The 15,388-nt window shown below is 41.1% G+C and overlaps 1 protein-coding gene across 1 annotated transcript; it reads right to left on the bottom strand.

Annotated features, from left to right (window-relative positions):
* Nucleotides 1-1,017: 1,017 nt before the first annotated feature.
* LOC115362178 (interferon-induced protein 44-like) lies at nt 1,018-11,194 on the bottom strand. Its single transcript, XM_030056011.1, has 6 exons — nt 11,106-11,194; nt 9,940-10,138; nt 5,004-5,156; nt 4,720-4,891; nt 1,623-1,723; nt 1,018-1,185 (listed from the first exon to the last, which is right to left on the bottom strand). Exons 1-6 carry the CDS (start codon nt 11,192-11,194, stop codon nt 1,018-1,020), a joined length of 882 nt encoding a protein of 293 aa, XP_029911871.1.
* Between the last annotated feature and the right edge of the window lie 4,194 nt (nt 11,195-15,388).

Below are 15,388 nucleotides of genomic sequence, written 5' to 3'. Positions count from 1 at the left end.
AAAGTAAATTTTGAACCCCTTTCCCCTGTGTGTTAAAAACAGTGTTTTTTGGTAATATGTGGTCATAAATAGGTGATTTTCAAAACTTTCCACCAATGGGATTTCCTGGGACTTTTTTTCCCTCACTCAGGACAAACTGAGGATACAAAATCAGTTGAGTTTGCTTCTCTTGCAATTTGTCCTAGGTTGACCCCAATTTTGGCCTAAAATTACTGGACTATTATGGGCTGTAAAGATGTTATCCATTCAGATCAGAACATGTTTCTCCTCAGATATGACAGAAAATAGATAGATAGATTTACTTTATTGATCCCAAAATGGGAAATTCTTAAAAATGTTTTTCTAGCTTTTGACTGATGTAATCATATTTAATGTTTGTTCACAGAAACACACACACACACACACACACACACACACACACACACACACACACACAGGTGTTCCTTTTCAACAAAAAGTTATTTTTTCTTAATCCCTGTGCCTCTCTTGTTCTGATGTGACCCTCACTGTCCACCATACCTATCGTGACGTCAGCCAATCAACTCAAAGTTGCTTACTACTATCTGACGCTTTCTACACGTCTGTGTTTTTGCTTTTAGAAACGTCTGCTTTACATGTTATTAGAGATATGGTGACATATTTCCAGCCTTAAGCCTCCAACAAGAAAACATGAAGCTGAAGAGAAAAGTGGCAGAGATCAGTGTTCTTGGTAGAAGAGAAGCACTGACATCCTGAATAAAACATGAAGCTCAAAGCACAGCCTGTAAATAATACGTAATGCGGTTTTATGATTGGTAACAAAGATTTCTGGCTGGTAGCTTTTCTCAGTTTACCTGCTTTTGGAAAATAAGCCAAAAAGAAAGTTTTCACATATTTTCACAAAAAGAATCTCATGAAACACATGACGAAGGCGCTACAGTCACTACAGTCAATAAAAATGCAGAAGAGCTAAAAATGATTCTTACTATATTGTTTCTGCAAAGCCATGAACATCTCTGAAAGCCAAATGAAAGTGACTTAGGTTTCCATGTCGTTGATGAAGTCTTCTCCAGAGCTGATGATCCGTCTCAGGGCGCTCAGAATCAGAGAATCAACTTCACTGTCTACATCTATTTCCTCACTGTAGTTCTTCACAGGAAAGATGCAGTTCATTGGAATTCCCACCAACTGACTGAATTTCTCCATCTAAGTTGAAAGTAACAAAAGGAACAGCTGATTTCAGAATTCGTTTTTGCTCAGATAGTAATAGTAATAATAATAACCTTTATTTAATAATATAAGTCCCATTGAGATCAAGATCCTAATTTCAAGGGACACCTGAGTACATTGCATTGCTGAGTACAAGTCTTCAATATTTATTGTGATAATTACAATAATGCCCTAACACTAATACAATATGAATGAAAAAGATAATAATAGCAATGCTGAAGACAAAAAATAATAAAATAACAAAATGTAATACAATAATAAGTTATTGATGAAGATTTTCAACTTGAATGAGTCGTTCATCAAGATCTGATATGTGATGTGAAGTGAAGTGATCTGAAGTGTTCCCTTAATTTTTTTGAGCAGTTAATAAAGTCTTTATGAAGTCGATCATAAAATTACTAGTAGAAACTCACTTTCTCCTTCAGGTTCTTGCTCTTATAGACGTTCTTCAGATCTTCCTTGATCAGTGGGCAGGCTAAATCAATTCTGGTGAGGACAGCCAGCTGGGGAATTCCTGCAGATACACAACAGGAAACTGTTCAGTCCTTTAAGAATACAGTTTTCAAGGTAACACTGACTAATCTCAATGTGGCACCACAGCTTTACACACAAACTAATCAACATCCTGGGGTCCGTTTCATGAAGCAGGTTCAACAAACTCTGAGTCTTACCCTGAACTCTGAGTTGATCTACTCTGAGACAGGAAACTCTGAGTTTTCGGTTCCAGAACAGCTGATTTGAGTTAGTTTGATCAACTCGGAGTAGTTTCACCTGGAGTTAAGCGCGTGACCCACAGCTGTAAAAAGACAGAGTCAATGGAACCCTGATTTGACGAGTCACCATGGCAACGGGGAAGCATCAGGCTGCGTTTTTCACCCCAGCTGAATTGGAAATCTTAATGGATTCATACAGCGAGTTTGAACATGTTTTTTTTTTTTTTTTTTTTTTTTTTTTAAGTGCAACACCGCTGCAGTGGCAAAGCAGAGGGAGACGGCGTGGGAGAACACTGCTGCTCGGGTCAGTGCGTAAGTTTAAATGTAGTCCATTGCAATTACAATAATATTACAGGGGAAAACTGCTTGAATGGTAGCCTATTAATTTATTTCATTTAGGTGCATTTAGAAGCGCACTTGGCAGCATCTTATGATGAAATATAAAAACATTGTTCAAACAGGTAAAACATCTATGTGCAGTCTTATAACCATCTCCGGACGAATACCGTATTGATCTGAATATAAGACGACCCTGATTTTAAGACGACCCCTCTTTTTCAAGACCCTTTTTTGGAAATATACTTTTTATATGGACATTCTGCGACACCAGCCCATGCTAGCTTTAAACTCAGTGCGGGGTATGTTGAGCTCTGTGGCAACTTCAGGTGCTTTTTGCTGCATCACAGCCCTCGTAACGGGCAGTCCTTCACTACGTTTCTCATTCACAAAATTGCACACCCTCCTGTCAGTCTCGTTGAATCGACCAGTTTTTGGATCACGAGAAGCCCTTCTCTGGCTGTGGGCATTTTTTAGCTCTTCTTTCTGAGACCGCCACCGTCTCACATTGCACTCAGGGCCAGGGTTAATAAGGGATGTTTATTTACCTTGACAGTTTCGGAGGTAACTTCAGAGAGCGTCCAAATTGACAGCCGGAGCGGCATGTCAGCTGGCTGCTGCATTCAACCGGGTGGCAGCGCACACCGGCCGGCCCACCTGATTCCGGCTGGTGCCTCGGCCGGCACACAGATTGCCATATATACCTTTCATCATAAATCAACTTTTGTTTATACGCGGTTGCAGCAGCACCATGGACAATGACACAGACAACATGGTTGATTACTGATTGTGCGACGCGGCCATTTGCTGGTAATCGCGCTGCTCATTAATCGATTTTGCGGAGGCAGGGGGAAAGTTGCATGATTTACGTTGTATCCACGTTCGCGCGCTGCGTGCGTGACCGTTCATGTGCTCGTGCATGAACGCCCGTACCGTGCTGGAGCACACCCCTTCCAACCGTGCCAGAGCGGGGGAAGTGTGCTGTATTCAAGCACGGAACATATGCAAGTACAATACATGTGTATTTGCTTAGACCCCCAATATTAGACGAGGGCGTTTTTTCAGGGCATTTTCAATGGAAAAAAATATCGTTTTATATTCAGATCAATACGGTATTTAATTCTCTGCGCAGTAACACTGCACCTTCATCCACGGGATCGTTGTCGAAAGGATATGCCATGTTCATGTAAAAAAGTTGCCACCTAACCAGTGTTAATTTCGTCAGACGAGACTAGACAAAATATATTCGTCAATGATGGGTGTTTCATGATGAAAACAAGACAAAGACGAGACGAAATCAATACCCTTAAATACTGACTGTGACGAAAGTAACACGCATTTTTTGTTGACGACAAAAGACGAGACGAAATCTACTTCATTAAATAAAAACTTAATAAAATGTGTTTTTCCTTTTTCGTCATAGACTTTTAAATTATAATCCAAAAAGTGCATTCATTGGATGCGCGTTAGTTTTTCTCCTCCTCCCTTTGTGTACCATAAGAATTGACTAGACACTGACGGACAGTGTTTATATTGTTAGGGACTGTACAGTGGTGGCTGGATATTGGTAGTGAAGTGTCCCTGGCGTCCCTACCCAATTTTACGCCCTGTGTGTGTGTGTGTGTGTGTGTGTGTGTGTGTGTGGCGCTGTCTGAAGCATAGCGCAGCGAGAACAAAGTAAAACAACAGTGCACTGACATAGATTGTGTAACAAAGCGAAGAGTTCCCACTCCGCTCTACTTTCACTGGCTGACAGCAGCTCACTGGCTTAGCTTGTCTATTCAGAGAAGAGGTATCACTTCGGCTTATTTTTCAATCTATGTTATCACATGCATACTACTGCTCATTCATTAGTCGCTGAATTGTTAGGTCTGTTTGATAAGCAATTTACATTTTTAAAATAATAATTTAACATATTGTTAAATTAAAAAAAAAAAAAAAAGCCAACATGATGCAGGTCAAAGACTAAAAAAAGACTATTGACTAAAACTAGACTAAAATACTTTGTAATTTAGTCGACTAAAACTAGACTAAAATACTTTGGATTTTCTTTGACTAAACCTAGACTAAAATGCCAAGACTTTTCATTGACTAAAATGTGACTAAACAAAAAAGAATACAAGTTGACTAAATATGACTAAAACTAATAAGGGCATTTGACACAAGACTAAGACTAAAACTAAACTGAAAAATAGCCGACGAAATTAACACTGCACCTAACTACTAATGGACTTCTAATAAAGGTCTGACTGTTTTTTTTTTTTTTTTTTTTTTTTTAATTTTTTTAAAATAGCTAACAGACGGCAGAACTAATATGCCATGCCAAAACTCGCCTGCTGACTGAATGAATGAGGAAGTTAAATACCGCGTGTGGCTGAAAGAGGGCGGACGGACACAGAGAGAAACTCAGAGTTTTCACTAAACCTGCTTTGGGAAACGGACCCCTGATGTTTGCTCTTACCCAGGTCACTGGCCGTCTCTCTGATGTCCTTCATCTTCTTCACATCGTCTTTAGTCAGTAGAAGTATTTTGTCAGCAGGTACAATACACACCAGAACATGAACTTTGTCATTTAGAGTTGGTTGTGCGTTGTAGTAGTGATTGTCAGATGACAGTTTAGATGCAGGATTGAACTAGAAAACAATACAAAATCAATCTAAGTAATGGTGTAAACAGAATTTTTGCTAAATATGTTTCTGTCAGCAAAGAGGCTTTCATCCCAAAGCTGTGATGAGTTAATTTTACCGTGTAACCATCTTTCACATGTCCCTTCAAGGCCAGTTTGATGTCTCCTGGATGGACTCCTCTGTCCTCCTTCATCTCAAGACCCATTGTGTCATTGAAGACAAAAGGGTAAAAGTCTCTGGGTCGTCCTTTTTGGATTTTGTAGGTTTGGTACTATAAAACACAGGGATGTCAGTGCTGATTTTATGATAATGCTATCATCTGGTGGGCTTGGACATTTTTTTTTTTAAATTTTTTTTTAAATTTTTTAAATTTTCAAAATGTTCCAAGCTGTGCCCTACTCTGCTGTAGCCTTCAGCACAGTATCCTGCTGATCTGTGTGTTTTGTTACAGTTTTGTGCTCAAGCAAATCGTTCAGTCATTCATTGGTTATTTTGTTGTGTGTGTGTGTGTGTGTGTGTGTGTCTTATCGTCACAAAGTGCTAATAAACAATTACAATTTGTAATCTTACTATTAGGCCTAAATGTTTCTCCTCTGTTTTAAAGTTTATTTGTAGCACAAAGGTTTTTGCAAACACATTGATAGCAGAGTACATGAGCGGTGCGGAGCTGGAGCGAGCGAGGAGCGGTGTGTCGTTATTTAACACGGTGCGGTGGTGCGGGTTTCTTTATTGCCGCTCCATCGCTCCGGTGCGGATATATATATATATATTCTTGCAAGTTTTGTAAGCTCTTTTTATCATCCACTTCAAACTGCCAAGTTGCTAGAAATCTATAAACTTAGCTGCCTAATCCTGAACGCTAGGCCTAGTGTTTCTCTGCCAGAGCTATCTGTCAAGAAGAAAGCCTAGCAGGCTACCAGCCACCACGCCATCTATAGATATTGATCCACAACAGAGCAAGAGTGGACGTTATTCTTTTCAATAACTTGAACATCTAATGTTAGACAATTGAAACTTACCTGACTGTTCTGTTTGGCCAGTAGGTGGTAATGCCATCCAAAAGCTTTATAATCCACTGTCAAGTCAGCAATTGTGTTCTGAGTCTGTAACGCTAGTCTACTATATAAATTTACTATGTCAGTTTTGTTTTCCCTCCTCATACTCTTCCAGTATAACACGCTGCTCATCCGCCGTGAAACACGCGGCGTTCACGGCTCTTGATGAGACAAACCTGGATCGACTGAGCGAGTTGATAACCAGCGTGGTGATACCGGTTATCCCCGATCACCATGATCTCCATTAGTGTAGCCGGACAGGTCTGAGAGATCCAGGGAAAACTGAGCTTGCTTCGTGAAACAGGCCTCAGCTGTACTGCTACCGGTAGTCCTAGCTAAGCTAGCTGATAAGTTGGGTGATTCAGGACTTCTCTCATGAGCGCTGGAGCTTGATGACTGAGTCAAGGTTTGTTTTATTAGTAGTGGACTGGACTGGATTATTAGTTAGACTTTTGTTTGTTAGCACCGAGGCGGGGACCTCGCAGAGCACAGATCACAGACACATCACAGATTCACCTGTGGAACAGGTAAGTTATGTGTTGTCATGCTAACGTTATCTGATGGTCTTGTTGGAATACCGGTAGCAGTTAGCCTTATTGTAACCATGGTAACGTTAGCTAACGTTAACGTAGACGTCACTTGTTTTATGTTGTTGTGCAGCTTGTGTGGGCGGGCTAAGTTAGCTATGGGTTAGCCTGTTGCTGACTGCCTGTTCACCTGTTGTACTGTAACCCAGAATCATCATTAACAGTAATATGAGCGGAGCGATTGCGGAGCGGAGTGGAGCGGTATTTAGAGGAATTGGGGTGAGCGATTCGGTGCGAGGTGCGGGCCGCAGGGGTGGTTGGAGCGGGGCGGTGCGAGCGAATTGCTGTTACTGCGTGAGTTTGGTGCGAATATTTTTTTTTTTTTTAGTTTTTCTTATATTTTTCTTCTCTTTCTGCTTTTTCCTTTCTTTTTATGTATAAAACTTTTCTGCTTTTCTCCTTTCTCTTTTTCTTCTTTTTCTTTTCCCCCTTTCTATTTTCTTTTTTCTTTTTTTTAATTTTTATTTTTGTAAAGTGAAAATGGAATGAATAGGTGGTGGCAACATGTAACAAATACACAATCCTCCACAGTAACGCACACAACAGTAACAGCCACAGGAAAAAAAATCAAAACAGAACAAAAACTAACAAAACTGCCATGCAAAAAAGACAAAACCAATAATAATAATAATAATAATAACAATGACACCAGCAGCAATACACAACAAGACTTACAGAGACTCAATATGCGTTCTTTAGGAGAGTAACATGAACCATTCACAGAGATGATTTGGTCTCAACAGCCTTTATTGTTTCAGTGTTGTTGTTTCACCTGTATATTTGAGTAGGTTCATAGGCTGTGGATGTGATGTTGTCTGTGCTCGACAATCTGCCGCCACAGCTCTGCACAATCCCTGTCCTTATAAATATATAATGCATGCATACAATACATATAGAATACATATACACTGCCTCACTTGGCATGTTAACCTCACTGATGTAATCATATTTAATTTTTGTTCACAGAAACACACGCACACGCACACACACACACACACACACACACACACACACACACACACACACACACACACACACACACACACACAGGTGTTCCTTTTCAACAAAAAGTTCTTTTTTTCTTAATCCCTGTGCCTCTCTTGTTCTGATGTGACCCTCACTGTCCACCGTACCTATCGTGACATCAGCCAATCAACTCAAAGCTCCATTCATTCATGTCAACAGGATTATGTTGTTTCTACAATACCACGCACATCTTTGAAAGGCAAATGAAAGTGACTTCCATGTTGTTGATGAAGTCTTCTCCAGAGTCGATGATGTGTTTCAGGACGCTCAGAATCAGAGAATCAACTTCATTGTTTACGTCGATTTCTTTATCGTAGTTCTTCACAGGAAAGATGCAGTTCACTGGAATTCCCACCAACTGACTGAATTCCTCCATCTAAGTTGAAAATAACAAAAGGAACAGCTGACTTCAAAATTTGTTTTTGCTCAGATAATAATAATAGTAATAATAATAACCTATTTAATAAACTAAATCCCACTGAGATCAAGATCCTAATTTCAAGGGACACCTGAGTACATTGCATTGCTGAGTACAAGTCTTCGATATTTATTATGGTAATTACAATAATGCCAAAACACTAATACACTATGAATGAAAAAGATAATAATAGCAATACTAATGACAAAAAATAATAAAATAACAAAATTTAATACAATAGTAAGTTATTGATAAAGATTTTTAACTTGAATAATTCATTCATCAAGCTCTGATGTGTGATTTAAGTGTTCCCTTAATTTTTTTTGAGCAGTGAATAAAATTATAAAATCTCTATACCATCTATCATAAAATTACTAGTAGAAACTCACTGTCTTCTTCAGGTACTTGCTCTTATAGACATTCTTCAGATCTTTCTGGATCTCTTCGCAGGCTAAATCAATTTTGGTGATGACAACCAGCTGGGGAATTCCTGCAGATACACAACAGGAAACTGTTCAGTCCTTTAAGAATACAGTTTTCAAGGTAACACTGACTAATCTCAATGTGGCACCACAGCTTTACACACAAACTAATGAACATCCTGATGTTTGCTCTTACCCAGCTCACTGGCTGTCTCTCTGATGTCCTTTATCTTCTTCACATCATCTTCTTTCAGTAGAGCTGCTTTGTCAGCAGGTACAACACACACCAGAACATGAACTTTGTCATTTAGAGTTGGGCGTGCTTTATAATACTTACTGTCATCTGACGACAGTTTCGATGCAGGATTGAACTAGAAATTAAGGCAAAATCCATTTAAGTAATGATGTAAACAGAAATTTCATTAAATATTTTTGTCAGCAAAGAGGCTTTCATCCCAAAGCTATGATGAGTTAATTTTACCGTGTAATCATCTTTCACATGTCCCTTCATGGCCAGTTTGATGTCTTCTGGATGGACTCCTCCGTTCTTGTCCATCTCAAGACCCATAGTGTCATTGAGGACAAAAGGGTAAAAGTCTCCGAGCTGTCCTTTTTGGATTTTGTAGGTTTTGTACTATAAAACACAGGGATGAGAGTGCTGATGTTATGATAATGCTATTGTTTGGTGAGCTTGGACATTTTTTTTTTTTTTTTAATTTTCTAAATGTCCCCTGCTGTAATACTGCGACTACAGTAGCTCCTTCATTATCTAACTTTTTTTCTCCTTCCCACTCCAAGCTGTGCCCTCTCTGCTGTAGCCTTCAGCACAGCATCCTGCTGATCTGATTGTGCTGTTACAGTTTTGTCCTCCAGCATATTCAATGGTTACTTTGTTGTGTGTGTGTGTGTGTGTGTGTGTGTGTGTGTGTGTGTGTGCGCAGCATCGTGGTTATCGTCACAAAATGCTCATAAACAACTGTAATCTTACTATTTGGCCTAAATTTTTGTCCTCATTTTTAACGTTCATTTGTAGCACGAAGGTTTCTTCAAAACACTTTAAGAATGTATTTAATTTAATAGATGTTTCTCCATCAAGGGCAGCACGGTGGTGCAGTGGTTAGCACTGTCGCCTCACAGTGAGAAGGTCCTGGGTTCGATTCCCACCCAAGGTCCTTTCTGTGTGGAGTTTGCATGTTCTCCCCGTGTCTGCGTGGGTTTCCTCCGGGCACTCCGGTTTCTTCCCACCGTCCAAAGACATGCAGGTTAGGTGAACTGGAGAAGCTAAATTCCCCCCCCGCCCGACCCTAGTGAGGATAAGCGGTTTAGAAGATGAATGATGTTTCTCCATCAAATGGTCTGTTGCATTTTTGTGCATGTTTCAATTATTTGAGGCCACAGACACCTTAATGACACCTTAAGTCCTGAGGGGTTTGGATAAATTGCAGGTTCTGCTGCAGTTGCAGTGATGCACTGTAGCTATACTTGGTTTCCACTTTAGAGATGTGGCTGTTGCTTAGTTTATCTGGACAATAAAAGGCATTCATACCTTCTTGGTGAAACTTTCACTGGTATTTGCCTCTGCTGGAGCTCTGCCTGTGATTCTGCCTTGTAAGACACTTTCAACAGAGTTGATGAAACTGGATTTTCCAGCTCCAACTGGACCATGAAGCAGGATTCTCAGATGCTTGACGTCGTCTCTGTGGGGTTTGTACTTCCTCACGTACTGCAGCTTTGTGTTTTTGTTGCTGTTTAACAAAGAAAAGACTTCAGATCGTATCAGCTTAGATTAGATTAGACTTTGAAGGAATTAGACTTTGAAGAATAATTTTTTGGCAAAATGGAAGTTATCATTATATTGACGTGTATGATTTCAGTGAATGATTTCCAGTGTTAAACATGCTGTCTTCACTTAGAGGCTATTTTTACAGAGGAGGACAGAGGACTGCAGTCTTCTGCTGGGTGGGTTGATATGCTCTTGTCTGATCCAAACTGGTCAGACAGTCGCTGATGTTACTTTAATAAGCAGAAGGGTTTGTCATTTTCAGGGGCCAGAAGGGACCTGATGGAGTAAGAGCGAGTATCGCTGCAGGCCAGGGGTAAATATTGACCATCATGTCAGTATAAAATAATTAGGTTAAAAATGAGTCATTATACTACAATGTGTTTTTTTTTATGTTTATTTACAGTTTATTTCACCCTTTGGCGCATAGAGGTCACTACAGTGGACAGCTTAAAAGACAGTTTAAAAGTCATTTTCTCCTAAATGCAATGGTTTATATGGTGGAATTGCATATCAGCTGTTAGAGTGCTCTATGCTGCTCCCCTCCATTGAGGTTTATGCAGAGACTGTCAGTTCTTGTTGCTGAAAACATATTAATACCAGTAGAATGACATGGTAATACCAGTCCTGCATCCTGAAAGAAGTATGGAGACTCACAGAAATATTCATGCCCTAAGAAGAGTAAGAACACATAAGAAAAAAATTTGGACTCAGGCTTTCATAATTCATGCATGAAAGGGTTAAGCCACCTGAGTCATGGTGTTGAATAGTGTTTTTGCAGACCACTGTGATGTCACAGTGAAGGTGACCTTTGCTCTTCTGGATTTAAAATGTCATGACTTCTCAACCTCAACCAACCAATCTCAACCAGAGAGACCTTGAAGTAGTAATCCATTCTTTTATTACATCTCGCTTAGATTACTGTAATTCACTATACTTTGGCACTGACCAGTCTGAGCTCAACCGCCTGCAGCTCGTTCAGAACGCGGCAGCTCGCCTCCTTACTGGCACTAAGAAGCATGAGCACATAACTCCAGTGCTCTCTTCTCTACACTGGCTTCCAGTTAGGTACAGGATCGATTTTTAGAGTCTTTTATTTGTTTTTAAATCTCTGAATGGGCTGGCCCCGGAGTACCTGTCTGACCTTGTTAAATTGCACCAACCCTCCAGAGCCCTTAGGTCTGCTAACCTAGTCGTCTTAGACGTGCCTCGTTCTTTTTTAAAATCCAGAGGGGATTGAGTGTTTGCAGTTGCAACTCCGACTTTGTGGAATGCCCTACCTCTTAGTGTGCGTACTGCAAATAGTCTCTCCATTTTTAAAGCCCAACTGAAGACGCACGTGTTCACTTTAGCTTTTGGCGGAGTATAATTACTTTTATTGGGTCTATATTCGTTTTGTTTTTATGTTGTTGTTTTTATGTCTTTTATATTTTACATGTCTTTTTTTTATTGCTTGCCAGGGGCGGACTGGCCATCTGGACGTTCTGGAGAATACCAGAATGGCCGGGCCGGCCGGTCTTTTTTTTCTTTCCTCCCCTTTTTGCTTTGTCGACTTATCGATCACGGAATCGCGGAATTAGCCAAATAAAACGGAATCTATTTTTAATGTGAAATTTGACATAATAACAGCTGCACCGGCATCGCACAAGCCAAAAGGCAAAGAAACTCTCCAGCCACAGCAGCGCACTGACATAGATTGTGTAACAAAACGAAGAGTTGCCACTCCGCTCTATTTTCACTGGCTAACAGCAGCACACTGGCTTAGCTTGTCTATTCAGAGAAGAGGTATCACTTTGGCTTATTTTTCAATCTGTATTATCACAGGCATACTACTGCTCATTCATTGGTAGCTGAATTGTTAGGTCTGTTTGATAAGTAATTTACATTTGTAAAACAAATAATTTAACATATTGTTACCCCCCCCCCCCGACAGATATTTGTTGTTTTGGGCCGGGCTTAGTCAAAGCCCAGGGCTGTTTTTTAGTCCCAGTCCGCCCCTGTTGCTTGCTATTGCTTTTATTACTTCTGCTTCGTTACTGTAAAGCACTTTAGTAGGCCACTGGCTGTTTTAAATGTGCTATACAAATAAAGCTGACATTGACATTGACATTGACATGACTTCATCATTTTATCCTGTTTAACATTTGAGTGAATCTTAATCATTTCATGAAGCTATTCCCACAAGGCATTCCTGAAATTTTGGGCTCTAGTTTCGCAGACCAGGTGAGGTGGGGGCGCAGCACAGCTGTGCTGTGCCAACTGGGTGTGGCCAAATGGATTTTGCAAGTTTGGCACGCCGTGCGCTGTGGCGCAAGTACTGCGCCGTTCCTCCTACTGGCGCAAGGGAGGAGAGAAGGCGTGGAGTGGGTTTGACACAGCCGATTCACTTTAAACCAATCAAATGAGCCCCTGTCCTCGCCTTTAAAATGCGCTGCGCGAAGGCGTAATGAAAGTTTACGCAACTGACATGGAAGAAGAGAGCAGCCGCAACACACACTCAGTACAGTGAGGCCAGTCTTGGCTGCTGCAATGTTGCTAGAGCTACCTGCCATCCATCTGTCCATCCATCCATCCATGCATCCATCCTTACATTCATCATCCTCAGTCCCCTGTCTTTCCATTACCTACCTGCAGGGGCGCCGCCAGGGATTTTGGGCCCCATGAAAAGAAATCTTATTTTGGCCCTTGTATAGCCAGCCAATAGGCAAACCTTTTTATTTCAGGCCTTTCGAGGGCCCCTTCCCCATTGTGGCCCTGGGTAATCAGTCCCGCTTTTCCCCCCACTACGACGCCCCTGCCTACCAGCCTCACATCTCTTTTTCCAGCTCTGTCACCGTCTGTTAAAGTTATTGATTTTTACGAGCAAATATAAATTTAACTGTGAAGCCCCCATTTTTAATGAATGTTTTTACCTCAAAGGATAATCCTCGCCGTATTCATATACACTACTCACCAAAAGTTAGGGATATTCGGCTTTCGGGTGAAATTTCAGGATGAACCTAAAATGCATTCTAACCTTTACAGGTGAACTTAATGTGACCTTCTGTAAACTTTTGAATGCACATGTCCAACTGTTCAATGTTTCAGTACTTTTTGCACAAGTTGCTGTTCTCTAACAAGGAGCTTAACGGCAAAATTCACATCAGGTGTTTGATCCATGAATCGACCAATAAATTTCCTGGTTCAATTAGAATTGGTATTTAAACAGTCCTCCTCATCATGCTGTTCACATTTTGACATCATGAGACCAAGACGACACCTAACAATTGATCAGCAGCACCTCGCCATTGCGAGGCTTCAAACAGGATGTTCTCAGACGGAAGTGGCCACTGAGCTTAGAGTGTCACAGAGTGTCATCAGCAGGTTGCAACAGAGATTCAGAGAGACTGGAAGAGTCACAGAAAGGCATAGAAGTGGACGTCCTTTGGCCCCATCCCACACTGATGACCGCTTCATTGTGAACAGTGCCCTACGGAACCGGATGATGAATGCCACTCAACTCCAGGCACATTTAAGGGAAGTGAGAGGCACCCAAGTGTCACGTCAGACCATTCGAAACCGTTTACATCAGCATGGTCTGCGTGCTAGACAACCTGCAAGGGTACCTGACCACTCCACCAGGCACAGGTGTCATCGTCTTGCATGGGCCAGGGAGCATTTACGCCGGACGAGGGACCAGTGGGCCTCAGTGCTGTTCTCTGATGAAAGCTGATTCATGTTGAGCAGAAATGATGGCCGCCAACGATGTTGGAGACGTCAAGGAGAGCGCTATGCATCAGCCACTGTTGTCACCAGATGAGCCTTTGGTGGTGGTGGTGTTACTGTGTTGGCAGGTGTGTCTAGTCAGTACAGAACTGCCCTACACTTTGTGAATGGTACAGTGACAAGCCCATACTACCTGAATAACATCATTAATCCAGTCATTGTGCCCCTGCATGAACAACACAGGCCTAATTTCATCTTTATGGACGACAATGCTCCAGCTCATCGAGGTCGTATCATTAGGGAACGGCTGCTGGAGACTGGGGTACCTCAGATGGAGTGGCCTGCACTTTCTCCAGACCTGAATCCCATAGAAAACCTATGGGATCAGCTGAGTCGCCGTGTAGAGGCTCGGAGCTCTGTACCCCAGAACCTCAATGTCCTGAGGGCCGCCCTTCAAGAAGAGTGGGATGCCATGCCTCAGCAGACAATAAGTCGACTTGTAAACAGCATGAGACGTCGTGGTCAAGCTGTAATTGATGCTCAAGGGCACATGACAAGTTATTGACACTGACATTTTTTGTTGTGGTATATCCACCACTGTTGTTGGCTTTTGTTTCAAGAAATTGTTTGAGATGAGGAAATCACCAGTGTATGCTTCTACTTAAATGCCCTACTTTCATGATATAATATCACTGTAGCGTGAACTTTTTACATTTTCCATAAATTTCACCCAAAAGCCAAATATCCCTAACTTTTTGTGAGTAGTGTAAATACATGTTTGTTTTGCAACTTTCGACTGCATCACTTACTGATGCAACAACACACTAGAGATTAAAACAAAATCCGGTTCATGAAAGCGTTTACATTCGCTGTTCTAAACGTCCAGTGTCTGGCAAGGAACTGATGCATTTTACATTTTCGATTTGTGTGGAGTCAGGGTTTCCCCTGGAAAAAATTGGCACCGGACAATGTGACCGGCAGGTTTTCAATTTACCGGACAAATATTTGAAATTCCGGTCAAATATTATCTGGATTTATTGAGCTTAAAATTATATGCAGGCTATATATGAATGATATCAAGGCATGTCAATTTATAGCGTAATCTTTTTATTGAAAAGTAGGCTATATCAAATAAAATGAGTGCCGTCAATTGTGTAACATCTAAAATAAATAAATAAATATTGCACAAGCCTGTGCTCTTTTAACATGAACACTGCATACAATTGCAAACAATTGCAACTACAATTTGCAAACGAAAAAAAAAAAACTGGCTCATATCATTTTAATAACGCCGCGTGCTGCCAACTTGAAATCAAATAGATGCAATAAAAACTTAATTCAGCAGCTGAATTAAAATCTAAGTCTCAAGTGTCTCTCCGCAACTTGCAATGCGCATCAGTCTTGTGACCTTGTTCTCCTCCAGGCGACTTCGCTGCGCTGTTTTGATCCGGTTCTGCAGAAAAAAACCTCTCTCTCTCTCTCTCTCTCTCTCTGTCTGTCTCTCTCTGGT

Source organism: Myripristis murdjan, chromosome 7 (genome assembly GCF_902150065.1).
Source record: "Myripristis murdjan chromosome 7, fMyrMur1.1, whole genome shotgun sequence".
In the NCBI taxonomy this organism is placed as follows: domain Eukaryota; kingdom Metazoa; phylum Chordata; class Actinopteri; order Holocentriformes; family Holocentridae; genus Myripristis; species Myripristis murdjan.
Note: the sequence above shows the minus strand (reverse complement) of the source record. Positions and strands in the feature narration are given on the sequence as shown.